At 37.8% G+C, this 17,621-nt stretch overlaps 1 protein-coding gene across 1 annotated transcript in view; it reads left to right on the forward strand.

The window, feature by feature from the left end:
• The window catches only part of camsap2a (calmodulin regulated spectrin-associated protein family, member 2a), a 166,807-nt gene that overhangs the window by 115,329 nt on the left and 33,857 nt on the right, over positions 1–17,621 (forward strand). The window contains exons 5-6 of the mRNA XM_060830206.1: positions 8,744–8,885; positions 10,637–10,776. Coding sequence (XP_060686189.1) covers positions 8,744–8,885; positions 10,637–10,776 — 282 coding nt within the window. The remainder of the gene's footprint in view (positions 1–8,743; positions 8,886–10,636; positions 10,777–17,621) is intronic.

Here is a 17,621-nt window from a genome sequence, read left to right on the forward strand (position 1 = left end):
TTGGGTTGTGGTCGATGAGTAATGAGTTGCCGTTTCACTTCGGGCTGTGAGACCTCTATAAAACTTATCAGAGATGCTAGCACTTACTGTTATGCACTTTCTGTTGGCATACAACTTTGTTTTAAAACGTGGAGTAGTAAGCATCTAATGATATGAAGCCAAAACACAAATATTTTCTTTCTCCATTCGTGCACCTGACAACCAGATTCATTCTTTCTACAATGACAGTTCTACAATGACAAAAGGGGTTTTCCAGACAAAACCTTGAGAAAGAATAAGGACCAAATTTGAGGAGTGGGCAGGTTTCTGCCTTGTAGTGGAGAGACATTTTCCTCTGAGCTTTGAGACCTGTCTGAAAACACAGCCATGATTGCCATGACTAAAAGCCCTTGCAACGATGGACTAAAAGCAATAGTCGTGATCGATGAAATATCGCATTAAAACCTTAGCTGATTAACCCGCCTGCAACTTGATAACCACCCTAATGTGGTGAGTTCATCCAAAGAAATCACTGCTCGAGGGATAAGAGGAATTGTCTGTATGGCATAAGAAGAGATTAGACAAACTTGGTCTGTTTTCACTTGACCGTCAAAGGATGAGCAGTGACTTTATAGAAGTTTTCAAAATGATGGGAGGGTGGATAGAATGGATAGTCAGAGTCTTTTTCCCAGGGTAGAAATGTCAATTACTAGGGACATATGTTTAATGGAAAAGGGGCTAAGTTTGAAGGAGATGTGAGAGGCATGTTTTGTTTAATGGATTGAGGGTGGTAAGTACCTGGAATGTGCTGCCAGAGGTGGTGGCGGATGCCATTATAAAAGTGATATTTAAGAGGCACCTTAACAGATAAATGAATAAGCAGAGAGTAGAGTGATATTGTCAACATAGAAAGCAATAGGATTTTAGTTTAGAAAGGTATCATGTGTTTGGTGCAGGCTTGGTGGGTCAAGGGGCCTGTTTCTGTGCTGTACTGTTCTTTGTTCTTTGTTCAATTGTCAATTTCATGTACGCAAGTGTAGAATAATCCAGGTAGCCACTACTTTGATTGCAAAAGGGCGTATCCCTGTTCACCTTTGGGAGTAAATATGTTTTAATTCCTTTACAGATGTCTAATTTCAGTCAATGTGTTAGATTTCTAAAAATACAATTATTCCTTGGTCATATGCTGATGAACAGTTGTGATAACGCATTAAATTTTACCAACAGCAATGATTAATTGTCTCCGTCAAGAAGCCTAACAATTTCTCAAGATAGGGAACAAATATAGGAGTTGTTTCACACTGTTTGATTTCTGTTTATTCCTGGAAAGTACATGAGTTATCATTTCAAGTAGTTTTAACTACTTGTAACTGTTCTGCCTGATATCACACATACTGACAGAATGGATAGGTCATCTATGATACTGGCACAGGATTGCATAATGTACTTTCTGCTTACTCCATGCATTTTCTGTAGATATCTTCCCAAAGTGTGAACAATTTAAAATCAAATAGTGCACAATTGTTTGTGGTTAATTTGCTCCAGTTGGTATTCTGTCAAACAGAATTTGCCACAATGCTCTTTCTAGTTGGTAGTTGCCAGGAATGAGTTTTTCAGTAGCTTGGCATGGCTAATTTTATAGAATGTACAATGACATAACTTGCTGCACAAATCAAAGAAGATTGTGGAATCAGACAGATTATATTTGAAAGGAGAAGCAAAGCAGCTGGTACTTTTAAAGTATTCTTTGACTTGAAGTGAAATCTTGAATTTCTTGCATGTCTTCAAAGTTTTAGACAAGACCTGAATCCTGTAAAGGTATTGAAGAAAGAAGCCAGCCATTTTCGGGTAATTTCTCTGCCTGATGATAATTAGATATCTTCACAATTAAGGCTAATGCTGGAAATATTTTTCATTGGTTAAGATTCATCAATAAATTTCCCACAACTGGGATCAGTAAGTAATTGACAAATCTGTCAAAGTCTCCTATCAATCAAGTAGTGTAAGTTCTTAAATATTTTTGGAAAGTGGTGACAGGTCATGTGAAGCAATGTTGTTAATCACACTCGTTGTGGTCAGTTTTGAATTTACAATGTTTTTTCATTGGTGAAATCTGTCTCATCTCCTTTGATGTATGTCTTTTCATAACCACGAGAGAGTGTTGTGGCTGCTGAAATTTGGCTACAGTCATAGTCATTCTGTTACTACTGAACAGGCCAAGATAGATGCTCTTGATGCAGTTTATTTTCCTTCGCTGTTAGCTGGTGGTTTTGACAAACAGCTGCCTTGAGAGGACTTATGGGATAGTAAGTGAACAGCCAAAACTGTACATGGATTCTGCTTTATTACATGTATCACGAACATTTCGAGAAAATAGTGTAACTGTAGGCAAAAACTGAAAATTCTATTTTCTCAATACCTTGGGTAGTCACATCTGGTATGTATTCACATATTTCCCTAGCTTCTTAAGGAGCTGTAAGAAATGTTTTCCATATTCTTCAATATTCCACACACTCTCACCTCACAATCTGAACTGCTGACTGGCAATGTTTCAATTAATAAATTCAATGAAGAGGTAGTCCTCAGATATATATTTTCTTCTGTACGGGAGAGGTGTATTATTTGTCTCCAGGTTATGTTTAAAGCATTTGAACAACAGTTAAAGGTTATATTATCAAAGAATGTTGCTTATAGAATATCGTTCTCATGTATACGGTAGGTTTTAAGGTAATTGATATTGTAAAGAAAATTTAAATTAAGTACACATTTATAATATAGGAGAAAGTGAGGACTGGAGATGCTGGAGATCAGAGCTGAAAATGTGTTTCTGGAAAAGCGCAGCAGGTCAGGCAGCATCCAAGGAGTAGGAGAATTGACGTTTCGGGCATGAGCCCTTCTTCAGGATTAATTTTTAGTCAAGCAATGTTCGAACTGTTGATTCTTGTCCTTATGATCGGTTACTTGAGACTAACAACCAATGTCTGAGTAGGTGATCTTCAATAGTTGACATTTGTTACGATGGCAACAGAGATGAATAATTCTTTTAAAACAAAAGACATTTGAACTTCTGGCTGATAAAAATAATAACACGATTTCACTTTATAAGATTTTTATTCAAACAAACAAACTGCAATCAACATCAACAAAACATTACTTTATGAACAACTAATACATTAGATTAATTTCTCCATAATGTCCTAACATGACTGAAAACCCAATGTTGCATTTGTGTGTTACATAAGACTAAGATTCTACGGTGAGTATTAACAGAAACCAATCCAAAGTTATTCCCAGCAATCATTGGGCTTGGTTCACCATGAATCACTGAGTCATGACATCCAGTTTCTGTTGAAAGCTATTACCTTCAATCTTCACAGAATCACAGAATTGATACTTTGCAACAAGGCCTACTCCAGTGATTTCATTTCCTGGCATTGCTAGGACAAATCTTCCTGCGACCTTAATTTTCTGAGGTTTCATTTCTTCAACCAGAATATATACTCCTACCCACATCCTACTTGTCTGCAAAAAGCTGTTCTTCATGCTCTCTCTCTCTCTGTCTGTCTGTCAAAGCCTCTGTCAAAACAGGCTAACAGCTTTTCCTTTTTTTTAAGCTAGATCTGGCACTTAGGTTTTACTGGGACTTGACCTTACCATTTGGCAAGGCTGGTCACATTGGCTCATTGCCAGACACAGCTATTAGAAGGTTACATCACCATTTTACCTTGAATTCGAAGTTTAAGGCATGACACCTTATAAAACCTTGCAGGTGTGGCACTTTATTCACGTACATTTCAAGCATGTCACACATGTAATGCTAATAATATTACAATGTTTTTGGAACATTATAAATAGTTTGTATTAAGGAGTGGAATTCTACTTGGGCATAACAAAGTGGAATACCCATTTTGTCCATAATTAATAAACTGCTTACAACCCTCACATTTTCAAGGTTTTGCCTTCCTGAGTTGGCCGTGAAGTTTGGAGAAAAACACACATTCTTCCCCTTTCCTATAAAAGTGACATTCCATATTGAGACATTTTGACAGCCTCCAAAACTGTGGTTTTTCCAGAACATAGCTTTTACAAGTCAAGCTGTGAATGACTGTGCAGCGGTGTAGCAGACAACGATAATGATGGTGTAGAAAATGATCAGCCTTTTACAGAGCAGCTCTATATCATACCTTTTTACATACATCATGCAGCAGTTGAAAATAATTGCTTTTGGAAAGGACCAAATTTGGAACCTAATGGCAATGGTTTCAAAATGGCTTATTTTGCTTGGCCTGTATGTTGTTGTCAAATAATTCTTTTAGGAGCCATGAAAGGAGGTCTCTCAGTCAGGGAAAAAGAAATGTTAGTGTAATTGAGTTTTTTTACAATCTGGAGAATCGTTTTGTAACTAAATGTTCTGGGTGCTTCACATTTTCAATCCTGTTCAAGGCAGGGATTTTCACATGATGATGTTTAAATTTTATTTGTAAAAGTCCTCAGATGCAACTGAAAAATATTTTACAATTTGTAAACCATTTCTTGCTGCATAGCTCTACTTCAATCATATTGCATTGAGAAAGAATCTTATTTCTGAGACTGATGTACTCAGAATGGAAAACACCAAAATAAGTCAAGCGTTTGCAGGGGCAATGATGGTACTGTCAGCAATTTCTGCAGTTGCACATGCACAGAGTTACACAGAAGGCCAGAACTTGCTATCGTCGATTCTATGTTTCTCTTAAAGCTGTGCTGCTGCAGTAACCCCAGATTCCAATCTGTGGGAAACATTATAAGTTGTTGACAACGTCTGCTTTGACCACTGTCATCTAACGGTGGAATATTTGAAAAAGTTACTTTTTGGTGAATGAAGTGCAGTTGGGTTTTTAATGGTGTACTATATATATCCTGTCCATGTTGAATGAGGTGCACTCAGTTTCTAAAAAATGTACCTACTTTAAGAATACTGCACAATTCATATTAGATTAGCCTCCAAATTTATTTATACTTCAGTTATGTTGTTTTAATTCAGTCCTGATGAATTATTTTGCTATGTGAAAAGTTTAGCTAGATGTGGTGGACATTAGGTGCTTTTAACTTGCTGGTTTGCATTGTGCAATGTTTTTGGCTATTTACCATGGTTGTTGACATCACTGCTGCTGCATGGCCTTGACTTGGCACTAGGATTAAATGTCCATTAGAGAAATGTAAAACCATGCCACAGAGCTTATTAGATCTTTGGTGGCAGCTTTCTTGAAGGTCATGCTAGTACCTCTGCTGCTGACCACAAAATTCAGCCCAATGTTTCCCATAGTTCGAAGACATTTTATGTCTTTTTCTTAAAATTAGAGATTGAAAATTAAAGGACAGTAGAAGATTTTGAAGTATTGCATGTGATCTTGACAATATTGTGACTTTTCTTTTTTATCTCATCGCTTCAATCCTTTCTCTCTCCTTGGTGCTGCTTCCTCTGAAGTCTCCTACCAAATGGTATTGGAAACTGGTTCCTGTAAGTTAATTCAATGACTAGTGACCCAATGTATTTGTGGACAGTTTGTTATTCTCAGTGTAGTAGTGCTAACTTATGCCGATTAATGTGGTATTGTTTTACTCTGCTGTGATGTCATTTCATTTTCTGGCATTAACACTCATATGTCTGCTGACCATTCATTTTTAAATGAGTCTCGTTTTGTTTTTTGTTCATGTCTGCATGCATCCCTTAGCATAGAGTATTTTCTTTTTAAGGAATTGCCTTAGTTTATCCAAGAAATGTAAAGAATTTAACAAGCTGAAAGTTAATATTCAGTGTATGTTTTGTGTGCAATGGACTAGATAGTAATGCAAGATCATTTGTACGAGGAACATGACCATGATTGTTTCAATTTTTAAAAGTCAGACAACAATTTGAAATTCTGGGACATTATAAGCATATTTCCAATTCTATTAAAATGCCCTGCACCTACTTCAATTATGCAAGTCCAACTTGGCCCACAGTATCACTGTTCTGAACAAAAACATAGTGTCCAAACCTTGGTTTATAGCTGAGGCTGACTCCAACTTGAGCAATTTGTCCAAGAAAGACAATATAACAGCCAGGTTGCACCATTTCAGAATAGTTACTTTCCATAGGAAGTTCCCATTGCAAATAGGAAAAGGACAAACTTGCTTTTAAGTACTTTACACATCCCAAAATGCTTCATAGCCAATTAAATACTTTTGAAATGTCATTGCTATTATAATTCAAATACAAGTGACAGTGAATTTGTGCACGGCCAAATCCCCCAAACAGAAGTGAGAGAAATTACCAGGTTATCTGTTTGAGAGTAATGTTAGCTGTGATTCAGGCAAAGTTGCCCAATTCTTCAAAAAGTGTCATGGGATCTTTGGACAGGTGTGAATGGTATCACTTTCTTCTAAAGAGTATTGTGTTTTTGCATCTCCCTTCCTGGGGACTGGGTTTTATACTATGATTAGGACTCTGGCTGAAATTGGCTGATTCAGGACAACCTGCAACAGAAATTGTAGCTGGGCAGTTTTGCTCTTTCACTTTGACCAGTCTATTTTCTCCCTGTTTATTTCATTGGGTGAAAAATTGCTTCGTGAATACACAAACAAAATATTTCCACGTACCTTGTCTGCACAAGTTGCTGTTACATCGCAAAGCAAACTTATCAAAAAAATCATTGTTGGATTTATTTACACAAGTTTAATCAACTTAATTCAACAATAAATAATTTGCATTGAAGACAATGCTTTTAGAGTGAAGTCAGACGAGAATTAAATATGACAAATTTGGTATCTTATATGTAGATTATTTCATTTGTAAACTCTTGTGGGTCCCCTACCAATGGATTTGCAGGCAAGGGAGTCTAAAACGTCTTCTAGCTGGCCTTTCAGCCGCTCCTGACCTATCTTCAGTTTTGAGATACAAGTGAGGCCTGGAGAACCACACCTACCCATACCCAATTGTGCCCCTGAAGCAGCCAATTAATTTATCATGGTGGGAGGACATTAAAGATGGAGTTGAGTGGAAACTAAGTAGCATTGAGCAAGAAGTAAGGAATGTCCCACATCCCTGATATTCTTGGTTTTCCTTGATATTTTAATTTCTTCCTTAGAATGTATGTTGTTAATATTCTTAAAAATTTTAAAGTTTTGGAATCAATTATAATGGCAATGTGAGCAAAGTGGTTAGAGATACATTGATGAGTAGTTTGCTGGCCGATTAAGCTTGCAGTGCTACCTCTACTGAAGATTGAAACATAATATGTAGAGTTCCATCAGAATTCTAAATCTTCAGAACCTGTTTACTTAATGTTTTTGATATTGAACAATGTGGAAAATTAGACTTTAAAATGTCATCTGTCTATTAACAATATATTGATCCCGTCTCCATTTCTTGACATCAAGAGTTCATTCACAACTATTTGGTTGCATTTGATGATTTCTAAAATTAAGGTTTTTCCAGTTAAGCTTTCTTACTCCGGTTTTGGATATGCAACTCTGGCTTCTTTGTATAGATTTTGTTTCAAATCCCTTCCAATTAAGTAAGAGTTGTGACTCACTTCATCAGTTTTTGCAAAATATCAGTGCTCAGATTATTATGGATGCATTTGCAGGTACTGGAACTGTTAGCTGACCAACAATATTGTTGGCAAGACTTCTAATTCATTCCAGCATTCAGTTTATAATGTGAATACTCATTAGTTTGCATACCATAGCCACTTCCACTTTTCAGACACATTTGCACCACTCTTGGGGAAAAACAGCAGAACAGTGCTCCTCATGAACCATTCCTCACTGTTTATTAGTTGACTGAAACTATTCTCCATAAGCCATTGCAAGCCAATCTGAGAAACCTGCCAGTCTTCTCATAGTATTTGGCTGCACAGATCTGGCCCTCAAATTAATCTCTGCAGTCCAGTAACGATGCTGGAAATCTGAAGTAATTAGATGACAGCTCTTCAGATTCACACGCAAGTGACTCAGCCATCATCAGAATTTTGGACGGCTCACCATTTTTATTTCAGAATCCACTCATGTCACTCTTATAAAGAAAGTCATTACATGACCCCACTTTTTGTTTGCTAGTCCATTCTAATGACCGACTAGATGGGCTACTACTGGATTAATGCAAGTGATCCATTATTAATTTCATCTTTTTGTTGCAGGATTGCAAGTCACATATTGGTAGTTAAATTTTATCTGGTTGAAATAATTTGGCGATGCTGACACCAGTGAAACTGTGCTTCTTGCACAGACATTTTCAATACTTATTATTCTGTCTTCACAGTGAACAGATAGACTAGTGTTTCTGTGTTGCCTGAGATGCTCCTTCTGGCATCTTAATGATTTTATCAGTGCTTTGGCTGCTGCGGCTAGCAGGCAGAATGGTGAAGTGTAGACTTGAATATTTTTGTTCAAAAAAGTTTATTCTTTAAAAAATCTTTACAAGTGGCTGCCCACTGTGCCCAACCCCCCACACCCAAGTCCATAATTGGCTTGTGCCCTTCAAAGCAAACTATAAATGTGTGTGCATCTACTGCAGAATGGGAACGTTTTTTCTTATTTGTTGAAGCCGTGTGTGTGTTTGTAAACAAACCTCGATATTGAGAAAGTGGATTTGAATTGGCCTGTTCCCAGATAATTGAAAATTTGTGCGTGAATGTGACAAACATCTTGTTATTTCATATAAAGTAGATATATTTTTCATTTTAACTTTCTTACTGCAAATAAATTTGTTCATCTGACTGCATTTGTTATTCTGTGACAGGCCCGTTACAGAAAGGATCAAATGGTACCCAAGCAGCTACCCTGCATCTCACCAGTTGAAAATCTGTTGAAGGACACCACAGATGGTTGTGCATTAGCTGCACTGATTCATTTTTACTGTCCCGATATTATCCGAATGGAAGGTGAGACTTCATTTTCCATCTGAGATCCTGTGTCAAAGAATCTATCCTGTTGTCCTGTAATACAACAATTTAAGATTCACCCTGAAAAGAGCTTGCTTCTATATCATATCGCAATTATTATAATATAATCAGGATGTTTGACCTTAAGTAATATCATTGAGAAAGACAGTTATGGCCATGGGAGGACCAAACTAACAAAAGCTTGTTTTTGTTTTAAATGGAGAGCTAACCTGGGGCGGCACGGTGGCACAGTGGTTAGCACTGCTGCCTCACAGCGTCAGAGACCCGGGTTCAATTCCTGACTCAGGCGACTGACTGTGTGGAGTTTGCACATTCTCCTTGTGTCTGCATGGGTTTCCTCCGGGTGCTCCAGTTTCCTCCCACAGTGTTAGGTAAAGGGGTAAATGTAGGGCAATAGGTGGGTTGCGCTTCGGCGGGTTGGTGTGGACTTGTTGGGCCGAAGGGCCTGTTTCCACACTGTAAGTAATCTAATCTAATTTAATCTAAGCACCACCTTCAAATGTCAAGCTGAAGTAAATTCTTCAAACAACATGCATGTTGTGATCTTTTAGTATAAAACAAACAACTTCCGCTTGAGGCAGTGTGATAATATTTGAGTTCTCTGGCAAATAGCTGCAAAGGGTCTGTCTAACCACACAATTGATTAAATACATGGCAATAATTAATTGTTTTACTTCCTTTAAGTTTTCCTTAATCAGAGCAAGGCTGTGCCTTTGAAAGACCTGGGGAGTTCTGCTGGTCTTTCTGCTGTTACTTGCAGAATCGCAGTCCAAAATATTTCAGGACATGTATGTTTAAGAACTTCTTAAACTATCAACTTTGCCATTTTAAAGTTTGGTACACTAGTTTGCTTATTTATTCTAGAACATTTGCGATTTCCTTTCCTTGAAAACTGAAATGGTGCAGTATTTTATTCTCCAGCATGCAGTCTCCACAAATGTTTCTCGCATTAATAAGCAAAATGAAGAGAAACTTCCTCGTTTTTGCAATTGTATTGTTGAACTATCTGAGGAGACTTTTAGTTCAACTTCACATAAAACACATAGGAGTTCTTCTAATTAATTAATTACAGATATTTTCTAATCAACCTGTCCAGAGATGTTATGACATACCTCTGGAGAACGTGGGAGTTGAACCCATGCAGCCTGGCTAGGAACATTATTACTGCACTATAAGAGTCCATTAATGCATAATATTAAGAAGCTACAATTAGCCCAAAATGATGCAGCCATTGTTTTACTAAATTGTGCCCCGAAATGTTGCAAGAAGTTAGGATCTCTGAGGCATTATCTGTACTGGACCCCGTGATTGATTTCAGCCCATAAAGGCATCTGTTGTGGATGTTTAACATTTAGCTTGGTTTAATTTCAACAATATTTTAATCGTTCTCCTTTACTGAGATGTGCTTAAAGTGGTGGGCTTTTGTTGGCTTTCCAACTGTTTATGAAGAAAATAAATGGAAACTTGTTCAGCGAAAGAATTTCATTACCTATCTTTTTTGAAACTGGATGCCATATGATCCAGGAAATTAACTGGGTGTTTAGACCAAATGTAGCAAAGTAAAACTGGACATTGAATCTTCAATGTCTGGAATCATCTTAATTTAGACTGGCATTTGCAAAACATTATAGCCTGTTTATTGTGGATCGGTTTTCATTACTTTTTCCTGGGAGACAGCATTGTTGAGGATGGCAGAAGTAAAGACTTATTATGCTTGTCTGTTTCTTCAGATATATGTTTGAAAGAGACCATGTCATTGGCTGATGGCCTGTATAATCTGCAGTTGATTCAGGACTTCTGTGAAGGTTATCTGAACCAGTGCTGCCACTTTTTACTGGAAGATATGCTCTATGCTTCTTCATCAATTAAGGTAAAACTGACATGAATGTTGTACATCGAATTTGCTTCACAATTAACTTCTAAACACTTTGGTTTAATTGTATTGTTAGTTGTTATATGATCATTTAAAATTCTAGTTTTAAGAACAAGAACAATTATTGCATTTGGTCTAACATGTTTTGGTCTGGTTAATCACTTTTAATTTGTTAATAACTTTATTTAAGGTCAAGAATAAACTGGTGGTAGCTATTAATTATTTGAGTGCATATACATTGGGAGCACCTCTATCACGGGGTGTGGAATGACAGGGGTAGGATTGAGAAAGGCAGCAAACTGTTTCCTCAACAAAATATTCAGTGATTTAACTTTTATCTCCTGGTTTGAAATCTATTAATATGATATCCTTGTTCGTGTGATTCTGTCACAACATGTTTAAACCTTATTTAGGGCAACAGTTTATGGGTAATCTAGCTGACATTATCTAATTAGTACATGAGTTAGAAAGCATGAAGAATTCTGTTTTTTGATTTGCACAGTTTTCAATATAGTTTAACACATATCTTTCATTACAAATATGACACTTTGTGTCTGCATGTTCATTGATTGATTGCATCCTTGTAATGTTAGCAGCTTTAACTTCTGATTTCAGTCTTTTGCATACTGGGCAGGTAGGTCAGTGATAGAGGTCATAGGTTTAAAATTGTTGGCAAAAGATCTACAGGGGAGTGGTGGAAGAATTCAGTGTTATTAGGATCTGGAATGCTCTACGTGAAAAGATGTTTTACAGTCCCAGCTCAGACTGGCAAATTGATGTCAATTGATGACTCGGGACCACTAACTGTACTTTAAAATAGATAAAGTGGACGATCCAGGGGCTTTATTAAGACAATAAAGCCACAAGATTCTGTGGTTTTGAACAAACAGTAAATGTCACTGTAGAAGGATTAAAACAGAAGTTCAATCTAAAATACATGTGCAACTTGTATTCTAACACCCAGATTTAACCTTTGGTAAATATGCATGATAGATTGTGATGGAACACTCTGTAGCACAAATAACATATCAAATGTAATCAAGATAAATTCCATGATTGCTCATCAAATTCCACCAGTTATTAATTATATAGGCCATCAACTCTAATTAAATTTAACAAGGATTACAATTCTTCACTTTTGCTAACCTGGCCTTGAAATTCCCTCTCCAGAATTATACTGTCCACAAGACTATGGCACGTAGGAATAGAGTAGGCCATTCAGCCCATCTAATCTGCACCATCATTCAATGTGACCAAAGCTGATCTGATAATCCTTAACTCCACTTTCCTGCCTTTTTCCAATAACCCTTAATGTGCATACTGATTAAACGCCTGTCTATATCAGCCCTGAATATCCTTCATGACCCAGCTTCTACAGCACTGTGTGGTAAAGAATTCCACAGATTCACTAACCGCTGAGATGAAATTCCTCCTTCTCTCAGTTTTAAATGTGTGACCCCTTATTCTGTATAGTCCTGGACTCTTCCAGAAGGGGAAACAATGTCTTTGCAACCACCCATCAACTTCTGTTAGAATCTGGAATGCTTCAATAAAGTCATCTGTATCTATAATTCTTCTGAACTCCAGTGAGTACAGGCCTACCATCGTCAGCCTCTTCTAAGATAGCCCCTCCATACCTGGGATCAACCTAAGAATCTTCTCTGGACTGACTTCAGATACTGGCTATTTCAAATAATCTCATTGCTCTCAGTCATGGGCTTGTTGCAGAGTTCCAGTGAAGCACAATGCAAACTCGAGGAGCAGTACCTCATTTTCTGCTTAGGCACTTTACAGTCTTGAGGTCTTCATATTAAATTCAATAAATTGGGAAACTGACTGTATCATGTTCGTTTTCCATTTTTCTTGAATTCTCTCTTCTCTTTCCATCCACCCTCCAAAAGCCATATCTAGTTTCTGCCTTGTTTATTTTGTACTTAGTAGAGAGGACCAATTTCTCTCCCTTTCACACCTGTATTTACATCCATTTTTACTTTTTTTTTTCTCCACTATCAATAACTCTTCTGCCTTTCACAAGTATTTAAAAAAAAGTTCAAACACCTCGCAGCTCTGATTCTGTCTCCACAGATACTGCCAAACCTGCTGAGTTCTTCCAATATTCCCTGTCTTATCCTTTGAGCACTCTATTCTTTAAATGTTAACATTTTCACAATGCAGAATGACAGAACAAATAACTAGAAGGATTTGTCACAAATGGGCAAATCTGATGCCATTAATCATTTGAAGAGGAAATTGGATTGGTAGTTAAGATTGAGGAATTCTCAAGATTACAGACATAATGAGGGATGTGGAAATAAACATGGTTACACCAGCACAAAGAAATGAATTGCTCCTTTATTCTCTAATGTTTTATGATTCAGTACCTACCACCAGTTCTCTGTCCATGCCATGGATTGCCTCCAATTCCATGCATTCTCACTTTTAGTAGCTGTTTTTCAAATGGTGTGTTATTTAATGTGTCTTCTGGGAGTCCATGTTGTATTTTTAAAATGCAGGGCACTCCTTGTCTACTACATTAATTGAATGTAATTTAACACCACCCTCTTACCAATTCCCTGTCCAGAACAGGCTGGGAGACTGTGGGAGGGGGAGCTCTGAAACAAGGCAGAAAGACATGGGATGGATTCTTGATACCTTCCCAATTTCCCCCATTTATGTCCAGAATTGAAAGGGTTTGGGATTGTCCTCCGGCCCATCAAGGACCATTAAGGTTACAAAATTACAGGACTATAGGAAACTGCCAATTTGTAACCTTTGACCGTGTAGCTGGATTATTGGAAATTTTCACAAATCAGTAACTTCCACTGTATGTGCTGAAGTGACAAAATGAGACTTAAAATAAATCTCAAGTGACATTGTGGGCTGTTGTAGTGCTTGTGTTAGCCCACTGGGTGATGCAATACTGCAATTCGTATCTACAACCTACTAATGAAAATTGCCTTGCAATTTAAATTGTTAAATTCTTCAATTGGCTTTTAAGTTATTGCACATATCTGTAAATGTATGAAAATGGGCAGTAGAAATTGACAGTGACTATGAGCGAGTAAGTGAAGTAGCGAAGGATTATCAAATTGCTGTAGATATTTTTGTCAACTGGATTGAGACCAATGTTGATGTTCCACTGTTGCTGTGTGTTTCCCAACTGAGAGGAAAGGACTACTCCAGGTATTAATACCAATATCATGAACATTCATGAAGATGTATTCTGGTCAGTCATTCTAGTTTCTGAAAGATTTATTCAATTGAATCATTGCACATTCCTTCCTCAACTCTTGTTCTTCATGGCTGCAGCATCACTTTGATTATTTTCTAAGGGTCGCTTCCTGCCTATTGACTCTATTTCCGAACATTTTACTAAAGCACCTTAACATTAACGACTTCCCCTGACTCTTGTGGGTATGATTAAAACTTCAGACACTGAAGGGACCTTTGCTATCTTCGAAGCTGCCCTATTTGGCCACATATTTCCATAATATAACCTGCCTCAAATCACAGAAACAAATTGGCTTTCCTGACGAGGTCTCGCTCTCGAGCTGTGCCTTGTCCTCCTGAGTACCTTCTCTGAGCACATTATTTTTCTTCCCATCTCATCCTCCAAGTCCTAATGCTGTGATAGGTCCAATATCAAAATCCCATTCCTGATGAAGGGCCTGTGCAAAAACGTCCGTTCTCCTGCTCCTTGGATGCTACCTAACCTGCTGTGCTCTTCCGCTGCTACACTTTTCGACCATTAAAATCCACTCCCAACTCTCCTTGTTTAATTACTCCACTGAGTAACTTCTCATCTTTGGTAATTTCGGTATTCACCTTAACTGTCTTTGTGTAATGTCCTGGAGTTTCAAGCACTCATTTTTCTATTCATAAAAATAAAAACAAACAACTGCAGATGTTGGAAATCTAAAGCAAAACAAAAGGTGCTGGAGAAATGCATCATCAGCACCTGTAATGAGAAAAACAAAGTTAACATTTCAAGCCCAGTAACCCAATGTCTGTCCATCTGTAGAAGTATAAATAGCATGTTACTGCTAAAGTTATTTGTTTGCCACATCACAGATGCTGAAACTTGATCTATTTTCTCAATCCCCAGCTGAGAAACATGTTTGAAATATGCAGCAGACCAAAGCAAAACCTTCCCTTACTCCAAATTAATCCTACTTGGGAATCAAATGCTGAACAGCTATTCAAGCCCAACAGCTTTCTTCACGTTCGCACATCTTCAGAAAATCCATGACGTTCGGTCTATGGAAGCATTTAAGATACATGTACAAAGGCATCTGAATTTTAATACTAGCTGACTTGAGATTGAACCCTAGCCTCTCACTCATTATTGTATCAATTAAACACAAATTTCATTTTTTAAATTTCTTAGTCTGTTTGAGGTTTGTACAGATTCTGTCAGTTGTTTTAAATTATTTTGTTTCATGGTATGGAGCACTTAGCACTCACCCTGTGCCTGCAACTTTCTGTGGTGACATTACTGGTTTTGCATTGTCCTAAACGGCTCATCCCCAGAAACTATTATTATCTCACCTCCACTTCATTTAAGTGCATACACCCATCATTGCCAAGTAGTGACTCCTGTTCATCTGTTGTTTGCAGTGTCTTTTTTTTCTTAAGTGCATGGCTTTTAAAATCAATTAAATACTTCGCAAAATAAAAAAATCACTGGAAGTGCTCAGCTGGCCAGGATGCATCTTTAACAAGAGAAAGAATTCGTATTTGAAAGGTCATCTAGTTGAACCTTTAGTGCTATTTCTCTTTCCACAGGTTCTGCCTAAACTGCTGAGAATTTCCAACATGTTTGTTTTTAATGTCACCTGGAGTTTTTTTTTGCTTTTGTAATTGCTTTACACACCTTTTTATAAGCTTAATTTTACTTTGCTCAACCTTTGGTAGTACTGACTGAATTTGTGAATATCTTCTATACAATGGATGTGACAAGCTCTTATCTCTCACACACTGAAGGCCACCCTTCCAGCTTCAGGGAGAAAATACCATGCTGATGTATCTTGGTCATCCATCATTGTCTACAAACTTCAGGCCTAATGAGTGCCTCAAATAGAATTCCAACACTCTTCATATTCAATCTGTCCAGATGAATGTTAAATTGAGCAGAGATAACTGCAACATATTTGAATTCTTAATTCAGTACTTAGCTATTTTAAAGCAAATTTGCAAGTGGCTAAAGTAAATACCTTTGTCAAATCGTAATAATTTGAAGAGAATGTGCATTGAAACATTTCCTCAAAATATAGAATGTGCTCAAAGTACAAGTAGAAATGCTTCTGCAAAGCCAAGCAATTGAAAAGCTCAAGTCGGACAAGCCTCAGAGTAACATACCCACAGAAGCAGGACAAATCATCAGCCTTGCTTCCCTCCCCTCCCAAAGCTGATAAACAATCCACTTTCACAGGCATTGACAGGCTCCTGGCAACCTGTACCATGCCAGATTGCTTTTATTGCTCACTCCACACCTTCACTTTGGCAGAAGGTTTGCAATCTCACAGCAGGCTTACTTCAGTAATCAGTTGCAATCTGATGGTATTCTTAGAACAGCTACTGCAGCAAATATTGGAATTGAGATTTACCAAACACACATTCACAACAAATACAGAAGAATATGCACAAACTGAAATGCCCTTGCTGCAAATGGGGCACATGTAAACATTTACAGAAGTTAGGGTCAGGTAAACAGCAGGCATTTGTCCTTACTGTCTTCACAATGTTGCTCCTGCTGTCCCTCTCAATTACTGTTGCTCTATCCATGCTTGCCCCTTTGTTCTCTTCCCCTCCATCACTACCACCTTTTCCATATTCTGAACTGGTTTAATTATTCCCCGCCTAATCCTCTTGTCCCAAATACTATACTTTGTCTTGACATCTTGTATGTGATACCATGGGACATTAATTAACATATATTAACATACTGTGCATTAGGACCATGGCCTACAAAGATATGTAATCTTGCCTGTTAATGTTAATGAGCCAAAAGAAAATAGGGTGGCATGGTTGCTCAGTGGTTAGCACTGCAGCCTCACGGTGCCAGGGACCCTGGTTCGATTCCAACCTCGGGTTACTGTCTGTGTGGAGTTTGCATATTCTCTCCGTGTCTTCTTGGGTTTCCTCCAGGTACTCCGGTTTCCTCCCACAATCCAAAGGTGCGTAGGTCAGGTGGATTGGCTGTGCTGAATTGCCCGTAGTGTTAGATGCATTAGTCAGAGGGAAAGGAATCTGGGTGGGTTACTCTTCGGAGGGTCGGTGTGCACTTATTGGGCCAAATAGCCTGTTTCCACACTGTAAGGAATTTAATCTTTGCAGAACACATCTTTTTTACTTGTTTCGTTGGTTTGTGGTTCAGTGTTGATGGTGCAACATGCCTGTTTTTGTGGTTATTTAGAAATGGTTGGCCTGGTTCTCCTTGAGAGTACAAGTCCTCATGGGTGACCTGCTGTAACCTTATGCATGTCATCTGCTTCTAAATAGAAGGTTGTTTGATTATTCTTCTAAAATTGTTAAGCAGTAACAGCCCTGACTCGGGTCTGATAGTCAGTAAAACAATTACAATATTTATTATCTATTTCATTATTCTAAATGATTGGGGTGCCTAGCACATTGGTACAAAAAAAGTATTTGCAAGTCTCTTCAGCCAGACATGCCTAATGAATGATCCATCCCGCTCCTCCGATGCTGCCTGACCTGCTGTGCTTTTCCAGTACTACACTCTCGACTCTGATCTCCAGCACCTGCAGTGCCTACTTTTTCCCTTCTGAAGTTCCCAATGCCAGTTGTTCATCTGTTCAATTCACTCCACATAATATCAAGAA

The sequence above is a fragment of the Hemiscyllium ocellatum genome, chromosome 9 (genome assembly GCF_020745735.1).
Source record: "Hemiscyllium ocellatum isolate sHemOce1 chromosome 9, sHemOce1.pat.X.cur, whole genome shotgun sequence".
NCBI lineage: Eukaryota > Metazoa > Chordata > Chondrichthyes > Orectolobiformes > Hemiscylliidae > Hemiscyllium > Hemiscyllium ocellatum.